General features: G+C 40.2%; 1 protein-coding gene across 1 annotated transcript; it reads left to right on the top strand.

Annotated features, from left to right (window-relative positions):
• Window positions 1-2,452: 2,452 nt before the first annotated feature.
• On the top strand, window positions 2,453-15,831 carry BTBD1 (BTB domain containing 1). Its single transcript, XM_040077171.2, has 8 exons — window positions 2,453-2,924; window positions 7,750-7,906; window positions 8,150-8,255; window positions 9,688-9,885; window positions 10,099-10,291; window positions 10,845-10,932; window positions 13,685-13,831; window positions 14,696-15,831. The coding sequence occupies exons 1-8, from the start codon at window positions 2,533-2,535 to the stop codon at window positions 14,852-14,854; spliced, it is 1,440 nt and encodes a 479-aa protein (XP_039933105.1). The 5' UTR covers window positions 2,453-2,532; the 3' UTR covers window positions 14,855-15,831.
• The last annotated feature ends 106 nt before the right edge of the window (window positions 15,832-15,937 follow it).

Here is a 15,937-nt window from a genome sequence, read left to right as displayed (position 1 = left end):
ACCAGGTCAGCTTGGGGTTGCTCAGGCTATTATGTAGACCTTGAAAATTAGCTGCTCAAAAGTGTAGACACTCCCTGACCTTCTGTTTTGCTGGCTAGAGATCAGGACAACCCTCACTACATAATATAATACTGTTGAACTTTTGTTTGCAGCCCTTGATTTGTAACCATTTTGGTATGTGAGATCAAACAAAAAATGTCTTCTTGATCTGCTTATATAAATATTTTTATTTTATTCTATATTAATTTCTGCTCTATTTCCTAGACAAAACCCGAACACACTAAGAAACCAAATAATGGGATGGCATTTTAGTGACATTCATGTGTAGCCCTTCTGGGAGAAGCATTGTGTATTATTTCTGATCTGGACTGGCAAATAAAATCCCATGACATCACATTTAAAAATGGCCATGATCCACCCACTGAGAATGCCACAGAAAAGCTGGCTGATTTTTTTTTTTTTTCCCAAGGAAGCTAGCACAAAGATTAAAAGGTGAAACAAATGTCTGAAGCACATTGTCTACATGAAGAAAAGCTCAGTGTCAAAAGGAAATATGTTACTTAATATTTTCTTAGTTCTCACTTAGTTCTCACTTCAAAACTGTTTCAAGTAGTGCATTTGGCATTTAGCTGAACAGATCATATGGACATCCTGGTCACATTTCTCCTTTTGTTTGTCCCCTGTCTTTGTCTCCTTTCCTGTTTTTATTTTTTTCACACATTTATTTTATTTCATTTCTGTTTCTCTGCACCCATTTTCTCTCTCCATTTTCTTTCTTAGACTATCACACAGGTCTTTCCATTTTTCTCCTATGTTGCACAGCTTTGCCTTTTCATGACTGTTTTCTCATCCCTGAAGCTGTCTTACACAATTTTGTCTGTCCCAGCCGACCTCCTTTTACTTCTCTGGTGAACCTTTACCTTTTTCCTCAGCCCTCTTCCATCCCTGTCAACTTCCTCTAGAGTGTTACTGACACTTTTTGCAAACAAGGTTCTCTCCAAGCAGAGCAGTCATTGCTGTTGGCTCTCAGCTGACACATTAATCTGTGAGTGAGCACGGAACGATAAAAGCAAAAAGACAGCAGTGACAGAAATTCTCATTAATACCCAGGCCATCTCATCACTGAAAAAAATGTCCCATTTAAATGAAAATTTTCCATGTGTGCCCAAGGTGTTTCACATCTCTGTCCCTAAGTTATCACAAGAGCATGGGGCTCTCCTTCTTTCCCTTCTTTGTCCACCTTGGAACAAGAAAAGTGCAGAGATGATACCTTCGCTCTTCTAAGTCAGCAGGATGATTTTATTTTTAAATATAGTCTCTGTGCAAAGCTAGCCGCTGCTTTCTGGTTGTTACATTATATCTTCTGGTGCCCTTTCCCACTATAGTTTACCCTGCTGAAATTGCTTCCATCTTGCTAAAGGTTCTCAAAAACTTGTTCTGCGAAACGGACCACATTTGCTTGGTCTCAGTTTTGTCCTAATTATAAACCTGAATGCAGAGCGGTGACATGTTCTATTCCTCTTTTAGCCACACGCTTCCATAAATGCTGACAAGTCGGGAGCGGTGACAAACAGCTCGCAGCGCCGCCGCGGAAATCGCCGCTGTGGTTACAGCACAACCCCAGCAGATGGCAAAAGGAATCGCCTCAGCTCTGCCGCGGCTTGACAGCGCTGGGAAAACGCGAACACCTCTTATTCCTTTCCTCTTTCTTTTCTAAAAGCACGGCCCCCGAAGGTTAACCCACCGGCCTGCACCCCTGCTCCAAGGGCGGTGAATTGTGCGAGCTGCTGGGGCACAAGCTTTGGCTTCTCGGAAGTCACAACACGAGATGTCGAGACACACAGTACGTGCGTAAGGACTGCAAGGTGTACGTGCCTTAAAAGCCGCCGATGTTTCCACTTCATTTCAAAAATATTTAAAACAGGTCACCAGCCCTTGTTCTCCCTGTTACCGCAGCGAAACGGGCGTTATGAAAATGAACTTGCATTTCACGTGCCTAAGCACAATCGCAATTTATTCGCTCCCACGGGTAGCGTTATCGGCTCCGTGCCTGCCGCGGCGCTCTGTGCCCTGCCCGTCCGCTTGTGCCGCTCCGCGGCTCTGGAGGCGAACTCCCGCTGCACAGGCGGCCACAGACGCCTTGACGGGCTTGGAGAGTGGCACAGTCCCGGGGCATATCCCGGGCACATCCCGACGTACATCCCGGGTACATCCCGGGGCACATCCCGGGTACATCCCGGGTACATCCCGGGGCACATCCCGGGTACATCCCGGGCACATCCCGGGCACATCGCGGGGCACATCCCGAGGCACATCCCGGGTACATCCCGGGCACATCGCGGGGCACATCCCGAGGCACATCCCGGGTACCTCCCGAGGCACATCCCGGGTCAGGCCGGGCTGCGGCTCCTGCCGGGCCTGCGCGGGCAGCGGCGCCTGCGCGGGGCGGGGCGGGCCCGCGGTGCTGACGGACGGAGCGGGCGGTGCTGACGGACGCAGCGCCCGGCGCGGCCCGGCGCGGCCCCGAGGGCGATGGCGGCGGCGGGGGGCGGCCTGGGGGCGCCCGGGGAGACGCCGCCCGCCACCGCCGCGGGCGTCGCCGCCGCCGAGGCCGGCGCGGTGTTGCAGCGGGAGCCGCTGTACAACTGGCAGGCCACCAAGGGCTCGCTGCGGGAGCGCTTCGCCTTCCTCTTCTCCAACGAGCTGCTCAGCGACGTGCACTTCGTGGTGGGCAAGGGCAGCGCCCGCGGCGGCGGCGGGGCGGCGCCCCCCGGGCCCGGCCAGCAGCGCATCCCCGCCCACCGGTTCGTGCTGGCGGCCGGCAGCGCCGTGTTCGACGCGATGTTCAACGGCGGCATGGCCACCACCTCGGCCGAGATCGAGCTGCCCGACGTGGAGCCCGCCGCCTTCCTGGCGCTCCTCAGGTCAGTGCGGGGCGGGGGCGGCCGCGCTCGGACGGGGCTCCGCTCCGCGGCCCCGCTTGGCCGCCGGTGCCTTTTCCTCGCTCCGCGGCCCCGCTTGGCCGCCGGTGCCTTTTCCTCGCTCCGCGGCCCCTCCCGGCTCCTGTCCTCACAGAGCCCGGCCTGTCCCTGCTGCCCGGTCCTGGAGTGGGATGCAGGGAGAGCGCGGAAATACTTTGTGGGCTCCACGCAAGGTCACACCGCCCCTCCAACGTGGTTTGGTCCCTTCTTGCTCTTTGCCCTGCGCTGTTTTCCCTAGAGAAGCGCCCTAATTCCATGGCAGCTGACTGACTGTTTAGGGAAGCACTCGGAGGGGTCTGGTGGGGCTCTTGGATTCAGCGTTATGGTTTGTTAAAGGAAAATTATGGGAGTTGGTGGGACCCCTTGGTGTTGCAACTGTGCAGCCATCTTCTAATAGTAACTAAGACGGGATAAGCTGTTTTACCAAGCTTTTAGTTTCATTTGATACTTACCTAGAAATTTGATACTTACTTTGAAGTCTTAGTCATCTTCCTGTTCACTTTTCTTTGTCAGCGATGATAATAAGTTATGTCTTTTTGCCATAACATCCATTGTAACCGTGCTTGGACAGAGAGGGAACATGCAGCAGAAGGCAGTAACCAGCTCATTTTTACTCCCAGACCATCGGAGTGTGAGACTGGGAGCGCAGGGATAGCAAAAAGGGGATAAAGTGTGTTAGTGATTTCTGATTGGGACGGAATAGGATCTGCTAGTTCGCCTGCTCACAAAACTGATGAGGTTACCTACCATTTCTCTTTACTCAGTGTAGTGACAAATAATATTTATGGTGTTCATAGAAACAATTACTAGGAGTTTATTTGTGCCTCAGGCTGTGGTGTGGTAATACGATTAAACTGCATAACCTTAAGGTTTTTATCAAAGAAACCACTCTGCTAGGGAAAAAACATAAACTATAAAATATAGAAAACAGTTCTCTGTAATGGACATTTGGGAAAAAAGTAATATTATTGCCAGGAAATAAATATGTAGTGTCTCAAAGTTTTTGTAACAGGAAAAACTCCAAAGTCTTGGCAACTTTTTTCTTTTGCTGAGGCCTAAGAGATTGGAACAATTAGAGGAGTCACCTGGTCCTTAGGTAATCACAGGCACAGCAGTTAAAGTAAGTGATGTGCACAAAACCCAACAAACCCCCATGCAGCAGCAATCTCTTTCTCTTGCTGTTAATAAATGAACTGTTCTTTGTGGATTTTTTGTGCAGAGGAGCAAGAGGTAGTGGGAAGTGTCTTTCAAGCAAATGGGTTTCAAAGGTTAAAAGTAAATGACAGTGCACATTGTATGTGTTTGTCTATATTTATGTGGAAAAAACGCTGGACAGTGCAAAGTGGATATAATAAGAGAAGTCTGAGTAAAAATAGAACGCAGAAACAGTTTTCTAAGAGATTTCTAAGTAAAGATAAGAAGGATGGTATTAGAACACTGTAGAAGTGAATGAAGGGATGTTGTTAGAAGCAAACAAAAGCATCTTGTGTTGGTGGGGTACAATGGCCACAGGACTTGCGTCAGTAAACTGACTGTGCTTGTATCTTGTCTGCATATCACCACACTCGTGGGCTGCTGAAATATCTCAGGTTTCCTGTCTATGCCAGCTCTTCAGGACATTCTTCATGCTATGTATATTTATTTGAGCTTGTATTGAAATAAATATACATTGCACTACCTTGTTAAAAACATATCTAGGGAGAACTTCTGTAATACATGACAGTAATGGACTTTTTCCATGCTGGAAACAACATCGGCTCTTTTCCTGGTATTAACTGAAAGAGGATGGAATGATACCTTGTATTGTTGGCCTCTTCTAGCTATCATTAGTAAATCACTATGATAATGATAGTTACCTTTCACAGGACATTTCTTCAATGTTTGCAAATCCCAGTTTGAGTTGGCTAGAAATTAAGTCAGGATCTTTGAATATGAATAGCAAATGAGCATCAAGTAAAGGAAATGTTTAAGTAATGCAAAATTTTCTAGCATAATGTACTAATTATTTAATGTTCCTCAGCTCATTTCCATTTTATTTACTCATATGGTTTATTAAGTTGCATCTGTAGTTTATGTGTTTCATACAGATCTACTGACAAACGCTATTTGTAAATTAAAGGAAAAGATTTTTTTGATTAAAACAAATTAAGTAGTTTAACAGATAAATCCTTAGGAGCTGAAATAACGTCGAAGTCACAGTTTGAATCTACTTCCCACTGAAGCAACTTCTGTGTGTGAGTTTTTAACTACAAATTGAATAGCAACAATCAAGAAAATTCAAGTTGTCTCAGTCGGGTTCTGCTTTATGGTTTCTTTTTGATGGTTTTACTAAGTTTTTTAAATTATTATTTTCATTCATATTTTACAATAAGCTAACTTGTCCTTTGATCACAGAATAAACCAAAATGATGATATGGCACAAGTTAGCAGTCTGTCTTCCAGAAATCTTTTCAGAGAATTTTGACAAGAAGTAAATAAAGGGGTAATCGTGACTGACTTGAAGAAAAGATTCCTGTGTGCTTCTGTAATGGTGAAAACATTTCAGCTCCTGAGAGGATGCTCACACAAGGAGAGAAGGAAGTGCTAACCTGAGAGTAAAGAAAAGTAGCATAAAAATGTATGAAAGGCTTATATAGAGTGAATGATTGAATGCCCACTTGGAAAAATTGTTCTGGTCACAAAAAATACTCTTCCAATATGCACATACATCCCCCAGCTTCCCATTCCCTTTTCCTGGATGCCAATAAAATTAGGTTGTTTCTGTCTCAAAGGGAAATAGAGGTGGGAAGTCATCTTCAGTCCCACTGAGTTAAGTGGAGGAGGAGCAGTGGTGTAAACATAAAGCTGTGCTAGTTCAGGCGTGCTGCAGAGGGGAGAGTTAACACAGACATGGGCAAGACACACCTAGGACTGCACCCTGTTTCTTTGGAAGGTATAGCAGAAAGTAAAACACAAGCCAGCAGAGCCCCTCTGGTGTGTCACTTCATTGGCTTCAGATTGGATCCACTTAAAGAATAAAACTAAAACCAGCTTGGGATTTGTTCTTTTGTGGTTAGGTAAAATGCATACTGTAGTTTGCATGGCGGTATTGTTTTTTACAGCCTATTAATGAACTTTCACGTGATTTGGACTCTAAGCTCCTATAAAGTCATACAACAAAAGTAATGGCATTTTAAACTGATTCTTTTAAATCTTAGAACCAAAACGTAAATGCACTATTCTAATGCTTTAATGAAGAGCTTGTCAATTTAGTATGCAAAAGTATACTTGTGAAATATTTGTTTTTTCAAAGTAAATTTGTCAGCAGTTGTGGTGAACAAGTCAGCCCATCAACAGGTAATAATAGTTCATAGCTTTCATAAATCAGTTCTAATTGAACTGTATGAAACTTTTACTTAAAAAAAAAAAAGTTAGCATTTAATTAAATTAATACTTCCTAAACATTGTTCAATTTAAATCCAATTAAAAAAAAATTAATCTAGATTATCTTTCACATCTCCAAAGTGATGTGCAAGCTGGCTGTTTGAGTAGACTGGAGTCTTCTAATGGTAAATATGTACCTGTATCGTGGCAGCAAATTTAATGTTGAACGCCATATTTAGTTATGTGTTAGCAACTACTGAGAATTAGAGTTTTCTTGGAATATAAAAAATAAAAACAGTGAAGAACTTCAGTTTAAACTTCAATTTTGGGTTTATATTACTTCAGTTTCTCTGTGTTGCAAGGAACTTTAAGGAGTCTGTTATTTTCACAAGTTTCTCATGTTAGTATCTAACTGCTGATTGCTACATTTGAAAACTGTTCTAAACACACCTGTCTGTGTGTCATTCATTTCCAGGATGTTCTGAAAAACAAATATTAAGAAATGCAAAGAAAAGACTTGGTTTTCATTGTGGAATTCTTGCATTTGCTAGTGTGCCCTGGTTTATTATGTTTAATTACTTATGTATGTTGGGGACAAATGTATTTTTGTAAATCACGGACTATTCTTGATTGTTATCTGAAAGGCTGGTGAAATTTTGTTAAAATTACCTTAAGTGTCACCCGTAAGAAAAGTTATTCTTAAAAAGTCATATTTTCCATACAGAACCTTAAAATAAATCTTACCTTGTCTAGTCTTAAATAACAACTGCTCAGGAAACAGGGGGGTTTTTTTCATGGTGTTGATGGAGGCTCCTATCTTCTGGTTCACAGTTTATGCTAAAATCTCAACCAATCCTTTTGCCTCAAGCAGTGGAGACAAGAAACAGTGTTTTGCTGTGGCAGGAATAGAAGAGTCAAGGTCATCGCTAGAATGTCCTCCCTTTCCTCTCTGAGTACTACAGAGGGGTAACTTTGACGTAAGATGTTCTCACAATCTAAGTCCTTGACACTATTTCCTCATGGAGGGGAAGCCAATGTGCACTGTCAGTAAATGAACTTCAGGAATACAACCACAGAGGATTGTGCATTGATGTTTTCCTGATGAACTGAGAGCATGCATTCAGCTGTTGTTTACAGTTGAGGAGCTATGTATAACTAGGACAGCCAGATCAGTCCTAGGGAGTGATATATATTTAAAACAAATGTATGCCATTAGGTTAAAATTATAGTCTTTCTTGATCCTTTTAACTTACCTTCTTTATTTACAAAAATGCTATGAGGTCAGCTGTTGCACTGTTCACAGTGCAAATCTTTGGCCTGTTTTCTAAATGCAAAGAGATTGCTGTGTTTGGCTGCCCCTCTAAAGATATGTTTTTATGATCTGTATCTGTGTGTTGATTTATAGGTTTCTTTATTCAGATGAAGTTCAAATTGGTCCAGAAACAGTCATGACTACTTTATACACTGCTAAAAAGTATGCAGTCCCTGCCCTGGAAGCACATTGTGTGGATTTCCTAACAAAGCATCTCCGAGCAGATAATGCCTTTATGCTGCTTACTCAAGTAGGTAAATTTAAGCTTAGTTTTGATTTACTAGGAGAATTCCTAATTGGAGGGAAATTACTAATTCTCCTTAATTATGTACTCCTTTGAGATTTTTAAGTACTCTTTAAGGTATAAACACAAAGAGTACTTAGACGAATCAACTTATTTTAATGTATGTCTGTACTAGAGGTAAAATGCTTGCTTTTTAAGATTAGCAGTTTGACAACTTCATGCTTAAGATGTATTTCTTTATCTTTCCAGGCTCGTTTGTTTGATGAACCTCAGCTTGCTAGTCTTTGTCTCGACACGATAGACAAAAGCACTATGGATGCCATAAGTGCAGAAGGCTTTACAGATATTGACATAGGTAAGTCACTCTGTGTGTCCTAAGCATGAAATGACACTACCCCAGGATAGTTCCTTCCCCCATCTGAGTAAGCAGAGTCCCAAGCACTTCTTCCCTTCTTGACCATCCACCCCTGCAGTGCTTTCCTCTGAGCTTCACTCCTGAGCTGGGCCCCACTGCACTGTCCCCATTTGAGTAGTGGTGGAGTCCCGGGGCTCCCACTGTGGTAGCATCACACTTAATTGAAGTCAAAGCTTTCACTTGCTGAGAGTTGTGCTTCATCCCTGAGGCATCCATAGCTGCTTTTCATATGGAGCAGGAGTCACTGTTTTGTTGCCATGTGGTATTTATCTATTCAAAGTTGCACAGATCAGGTACAATTAATGATATCTCCTTTAAAAAATGAATACATAAACTGCTAGTTTCTCTTTTTAATCTTCTATCAAAAGCTAGCAGTTTTAAATTTACTTACTCAATTTCATTGCTACTATGTGTATCTAAGGTTTTACTCCAGTTCAGCTAGACTGTGGGAAAAATTCAGGCTGAAGAAAGGTGTTTCACTGCTTAAAGAAATTTTAAGGCCGTTATTAACTTGTGTTTAGTAGGATTTGTACTCAGACTGTGAGTGATCTTTAGTCTTGGTAAGTCTCAGTCTCTTTTGACTTTCCAATACGCCATTTTCTATAATTGCAAACATGCCTTACTTAAATTCAAGGCAGATAAAAATTCCCCAAGACCGAAGATTTAGAATGTAAAAACCCATTAATTTTTTGACTTGTATTCTATGCTAATTTGTGCATACCTGTTATTCAAAGAAGTTCAGAAGGCATAATAAATACAGGATAAGTCACTTTTTAAATATGTACCTTGCCTCAGATCTTGTGTTTCACCTTCAGGCTTTGTGGATAGCAAATAAGTCAATACTTAAGATGAATTTCATGTATCTTTAAACTGGTTTTTGTGTACCACTGCTGCTTGTGGCTATAGTGGATCCAGATGGGCAGGTGGCTGCCCAGTTGAGAATATGACACTGTCATTGTGGGTGACTTGGTTTTTTAGTGTCATCATGAGTAACTTGGCTTTTTACTAGTGTGCATTCACTGTTTGGTCACTTTCAGTTTTGATCTTGCCCCAGCAATAGAAATTCTTGAGAAGATTTGTTATCACTACAGAGATTAGTTACACTACTAGGAATCAAGAAGAAAGCTCATATCCTGTCTTCATAGTAGGAAAATTAATTTTTAGTTTGAAATCTATGTGTCATTGAAAGATTACTTTTTGTGTAAGATAAATTATGTTCAATATATATACACACATATACAATAATAAGACCGCTAATAATCTTGTTATGAATGTTCTTAATGTGTAATTAGTATTTTAAGTTTACATAATGTAACACTGTTACTGGCTTGGATGAAAACCGATCTAAAGCTGCTAACATTTTCTTCTTTAGACACATTATGTGCAGTTCTAGAAAGGGACACTCTCAGTATTCGAGAAAGTAGGCTCTTTGGAGCTGTTGTTCGCTGGGCAGAAGCAGAATGTCAAAGACAACAACTGCCAGTGACATTCGGGAACAAACAAAAAGTCCTTGGAAGAGCTCTTTCCTTAATCCGTTTTCCATTAATGACCATTGAAGAGTTTGCAGCAGGTGAGTTTTGGAGTTCTTAGTCTTACTGTTAGACCATCTCTCTGTTGTACTAATAAAGAGTTGTGATGCAGAAATGAAAGCAAAGCATTCTGCAGATTATGCTCTGGCCATTGGAAAATATTATTGTTGTGTTCGGTTTGTGAGTATGTGTGGTTTAAATACAATGGCTGGAGTAATCTTTCAGGTCATTTTAGAAGTTTTATGTTTTCACAGGCCCTGCTCAATCTGGAATCCTGTCGGATCGGGAGGTAGTAAATCTCTTTCTGCACTTTACTGTCAATCCTAAACCCAAAGTAGATTATATTGACCGACCAAGGTGTTGCCTTAGAGGAAAAGAATGCAGCATTAACAGATTCCAGCAGGTGGAAAGTCGCTGGGGCTACAGCGGAACAAGTGACCGGATTAGGTAGGACTTCAGAAACTGTTTGAAGGAGAGACAGAAATGTGTGGGGAGAAAGGGAACAAATCGTTCAACTTTTGACTTTTTGGTATAAGATACAGCAACAAACGTGCTGGCTCTGTTGCACAGGTTTGATCTTTCCCTTTTTTTTTTTTTAAATAAGGCTATTACACACATAAAATACAAACAAGAATAAGGTTCAGGAGGATTGGGTGCATTCTGGAATGACTATTATCTGCATATTTCTTTTTGAAATACTATGTCTTGATTTGTTTTTATTTTGGAGATACTGAGAAGAATCTGGTTATGTTTTGTTTAGTAATACTGAATATCTTGAGGAATTAGCAAAGCTTTTTATTTTTAAGAAAAACTCTTTGTCACCTATAAAACTGACAAAGCATTTTTCTTAGTATTGAAATCTAAATAAAAAAATGCTGTAAAAAATGCAATGCTATTCTCAGTTTACATCCCTACTCTTCAGTTGGGAGTCTTTTTTCTACTTGAAATACGGCAACACACTCACCACAGTTGTTTGAACTCCTTTCTTGTGTTTTACCAGGTTCACAGTTAACAGAAGAATTTCTATAGTGGGATTTGGATTATATGGATCTATTCATGGACCTACAGACTATCAAGTTAATATACAGGTACAGTATATTATGTTTAAATAGGCTTGTACACTTGTAGAAACTTGCAAAACAAAGTTACACTTGTAGCACTGGCAAAAGGTTTGGTCTATATTTGGGAGGGAGTAGTTGATAGGCCAGGAGTGTAAGCTGTGTTTTGTCACAAGTGAGTTTTGTCACAAGTGGGTGACTAGGCAAAATAAGAATGCTATGGAACTCTGCTCCCTTTCTCCTATATTCTTCTGTCCTTCAGTCATTTTCAGTGTAGGTGTTTCCCATCCAACTTTTTTCCCCTTTTCTCAAGCCTTTCCTGATATGAAATATGTACTGATATTGTACTTGGGTATCTTATGTCCTTCAGTAACCTGCATGCTTCTTGTAAAGATTTGATTTTTCATAATTGTTCCTTTTAGTTTCTTTTGAACAAGCTTCCTCACTTTCCTCTTTTAGCACAGCTGCGGGGGATTTGCTTTTGTTGTTCATGTGGGTGTGTTGACCCTGAGTATATTATGGACACTGTTACATAGTGTTTCCATTATGAAATTCTGAATCTGATCCTGCTCATCACTCAGTACCAAATCAAGGGTTGCATTTCTTCTTGCTGGGCAATTGGTTAGCAGGCTCATGAAGTGGCCAGTGATAGCATCTAAAAATGTCCCCTTGCTTCATATCCCGATGTGACCCTTGCCTGGTCCCAGTAGGTAATTGAAGACACCACTAAAATTGTATTTCCTGCTCTAGTAGCCTGTTAGATCTCTTAGCATGTTGTGATCAGGCTTGTCTTCAAGTAGTATTGATCCAGCACTATATTTTTTGTTCCTTTTTGAGTGTGGAATTTTAGTCTATTTGAATTCTTTTTCTCGTAGAGATTAGTTTTGTTTTGATTCTAAGCTTTCTAACAAGATATTAGGATTCCATGACTGAAACAGTTTTACCCTGTGCTGTGTATTTCATAATTGTACTATAATGTCACATTGATTTATTAGATGCATGAGAAATTTTGTGAAATAAATAGTCTGTGACTTCATGTAGGGGCAGAAATTAGATTGTCCCTATCTTTCTAGACTTCTGGCACATGCTGGAATTGCTGTTTGAGTTCATTAGTGGACATTCTGTTTAAATGTCAAATTGTCTTCTGCTTCCTATTTGATGATATTATTATTTGACTATTCTGTACTTAAGGATAGGGATTTTGTGTCTGTCTCCTAAGGAAAAAACATTGTGCCTTTCCTCTTAATGATGTTCCAAACAGAATTTATCTGGAATGACATTTTTGAAGGAATTTGGCTTTTCCACATTCCTCACTTTAAAAGCACACTTGCAAATTCCTCTATTTGAAGTATCTTCAGTTTGGTTTTGTCAAACCCTACATCCATGTAAATGAGTAGCATAGTGCACTAGACAGGATCTTTAGAAAAAAAGAGTTGATTTTGGGAACCTAGCAGCTACGCTAAACATACCTGGGGATTTTTACTTCACATAAACCCTTTTTTGAACCTCTCAGCTGAATTCTTGTTAGCAGATGCAAGCATTTGGTGTGTTCCCTCAGGATGTTTGCTGGATTTATTTAATCTGAAAAGAATTTAGATTTTTTCAGTGCCAACCAATGCATATTAAGTGGGAATGATTGGAAGATTGACTTGAAAAAGATCCTCCTGATTAAAACTGAAAGGCTAAATAAACCTTTATGGTTCATATTAAGGCCATCCATCTAATATAGGTTCTCTATCCTGGAAGTATCCCTAATTGACGAATCTGAAACTTTCTTGTCACAATTTTTTCAGTTACTTAAGTCTTGTGACTCTAACTTTCTTTTTGGCTCTGCATCACTACTAGCAGGGCTTCAGAGAGTTAAACATTTAAAACTTGCCATAAAATAGTGATAATGTATACTTCAAATACATGTATTATGTGAAAAGGGTTTAAGTCTTCAGCATGGTAATTGTTAATATTTCTATTGATTGTGGCTGGGGAAAAAAACTAGAGTATGTTTTGCTTAGAATAAAGCTTCATCTCATGCATGGGTAATACTAGAAATTATATGGCAAGTTAATAAGAAAATATAAAAACGGATAGGATTCTTTTTAGTGCAGTAATCACAAGAAGTGCTGTGTTCCAAAGCTCTGATACTCAACTTCTGCAAGAGGTATTGGGCAGCATGGATTAGGATTGCAATCTAAAATGGGAAGGAATCTGCTATTACTACATTGGAACTAGTGATTCTTACAGCTGAAATTGAAGGCAAAATAAATATTGTATCATCCGGGTAGAATTTTTTTACTGAATCAAGATTAGAAATAAGTTGTACAAAACATAACAGCACAAGTTCTTGTTTTCTTTTATGAAGGTGTCATTGACTGCCTACATTATCTGTAAAAACTTGTTTTCTAAACTAGCCAGAGGCAGCAAATGAGATTCCCTCATGTGGGCTGTGAACGTGTACAGAGATCAGCAAATCTGAGCACAGGATTAGATGTTGTATCTGAAGGTCGAAAGCTGAAGGTCTGAGAGCTATTCTCCATCTCCCAAGCAGAGACTTAAACCTGGCTGGAGCTGTGCCCGTGCAAAACCCACGAGCCATCATTCCAAGCTGCTGCGTCAGCTCCAGTGGTATCAGGAAATCACAGCTCCTTCCCAGCTGAGATTGCACCGTCCTTGCAGTTAGGCTGGGTGGGGTAGGCAGGTGTTTGCTTGTAACCTTCTCATGTGCATACAATCAGAACCTTTCTCACGCTTGTAAACATAACTATAAAATGTTCATGCTTTTGTCCAGATAATTGATTATGAGAAGAATCAGACGCTGGGACAGAACGACACTGGATTTAGCTGTGATGGAACAGCCAGTACCTTCAGAGTTATGTTCAAAGAGCCCATAGAGATCCTGCCCACCGTTTGCTACACAGCTTGTGCAACGTTGAAAGTAAGAATGTCTAACAGTACAGAAGAAAGTGCTATGTTGATGCAAGAGTTATTCTTCTGAGGGGAAAGTGTCTTCTAGATCTTGAATTTATTTTAAGTTTAGGGCTAAAGAAGGACATAGTTAAAACTCCACTGTAATTTGTAAGACTGCTACATCTCTTCTCTGCCACAGCATGGAATTCATGACTGATCTTTGTGTCTTCCCACTTTTTTGCTCGATGTAGGAGTTAGAATGAGTTCTAATGGAAGTCACTAGTACTGTGTGGGGACAAAAGCACAATCTAGAAAATGTAATCTGGCGGCTCTCTATCAAAACTTAAGTCTGATTTCTTTTATTAAAGATATTCCAACCACTAGCTAAATTCAAGAAAACAGCTTTTTTTTTTGTCTCCTTTTATATACTAGTGCTGAAATAATAGGCGGGAATTACTTGTTCTTAGAAAGTGTCCCTTTAGTGTTGTGGACAAATTTATTTCTCAAAAAAAAAGTTAATATTCTTCTAAATATAGTTCCTATACAGAAATCAGAGTTCAGTGAGTTGGAAAAAATATTGTACATTAAAATCAGCTGAGGCAGGGAACTAAGTAAAAATACAGACAACCTGTGTGATAAGGAGAAATAGTAGAAAGTATTACTAGTTGGAAAAAAACAACTGTTTTAAATCTGCTGTCAGAGAAATATATTTTTGTTATTTAGACATAGGGCCCTTGCTTCTGTTGCCTGTGATTTTGTGTATAATTTATATGATGGGGGTACAGGAATTTTGTACTACTAAAATAGTCCAAGTCAGTTGTGTTTGACCATCAGCCGTTTTTGGGTATTGCCCACTTCCGTTCTGTTGCTAATCCCTTGTGATGTTTTTCAGGGTCCTGATTCCCACTATGGAACAAAAGGTTTGAAGAAAGTGATCCACGAATCTCCTACTGCTAGCAAAACATGCTTTGTCTTTTATAGTTCACCAGGTAACAACAATGGTACATCAATAGAAGATGGACAGATACCAGAAATAATATTTTATACTTAGCTTCACCTAATGATCTGGAATGTGTTGGTCTCAGTGGACTTCAGCTCACTATTGGCAGCAGTTAAAAAATTCTGTTGAATTACTTTAATGTGTAAAAACAAAACTTAATTTGTTTGAGGGGTACCAGAAAAACAATTTTTTTTCTGCATTGTTATTGGTAGATTGTAATTTAGCTTTTCCTCTAAATGAAACGTTAAGTGGAATAAGTACTCTGTATGTTGAAAAGTTTGTTTTAAGTAGTATCTTGTGGTTAATTACTTTGTGTTTTTACCCCTTTGTTTCTCATGTAGTAAAATTTATTTTTTGAACTGGAAAAATCCTTACTTGTTAATGAACAACTTGTATATGTTTTTTCCAATCTGTCCTTAAAAGACAGTAAAGCTGCTGCTGTAGTCCCATCTTGCACTTCTTTCCAAAATGACCTTGGATTGACCCTATGGACATGGATTGCTATGTATTTTCTTGAAGTACATGAGCAAAGCTGCATTCATATTGCCATCATCTTGACTTTTTCCAAGAGCCATGGAGAATTAATGGACTTGGCACTGCAGAGAACATCTGCAGCTGCACTGAAGAAATAAATATTAAGTCAAATTCAGCAACAAACAGATCTTTCCAGAATCTCTCTTAATTCAGAAGGGCTGCTTTGGAATATAGAACTGGTTATACAAATAGCCACTGTATATACATATGTGCCTATAAAAAATGTATAATGTAAAAATGAGAATACAAGACTTAATAATGATGTTATTTTATCATTGGATATTCTAGTAGTAAAAAAAATTAGTATAAACCTAAGGGTTATTGGTGTGCACCGAGTTTTACAGGTTGCATACAATAATTTGATGCAATTGCTGTATGTATATAGTATTCAGTGTCTTGCAGTATGTACCGTGTAGTAACAGAACGGCTTCATGTCCGAAGACCTGTATCCTCCCCCACATTATACTAAAGTAATAATTTGAGAATGCAGAAGACAAAATAAGAACACTTCCTTTCTTAAGGAGGAAAAGGGGGAGGTCACGCAGGTTTCCAAAGGTCGTGTGTAGAATAAGTGTCTGTCAAGCGTCCAGGTGTGTGCGC

The sequence above is a fragment of the Hirundo rustica genome, chromosome 13 (genome assembly GCF_015227805.2).
Source record: "Hirundo rustica isolate bHirRus1 chromosome 13, bHirRus1.pri.v3, whole genome shotgun sequence".
Lineage (NCBI taxonomy): Eukaryota > Metazoa > Chordata > Aves > Passeriformes > Hirundinidae > Hirundo > Hirundo rustica.
This window is presented reverse-complemented; position numbering and strand designations above follow the sequence as displayed.

Excerpts from the sequence above, each read along its gene's own strand:
- BTBD1 (XM_040077171.2), top strand. The coding sequence starts at position 2,533 with ATGGCGGCGGCGGGGGGCGGCCTGGGGGCGCCCGGGGAGACGCCGCCC. Across the intron at positions 8,256-9,687 it reads CTTTACAGATATTGACATAG|ACACATTATGTGCAGTTCTA; the intron begins GTAAGTCACTCT and ends TTTCTTCTTTAG. Across the intron at positions 10,933-13,684 it reads ACTATCAAGTTAATATACAG|ATAATTGATTATGAGAAGAA; the intron begins GTACAGTATATT and ends GCTTTTGTCCAG.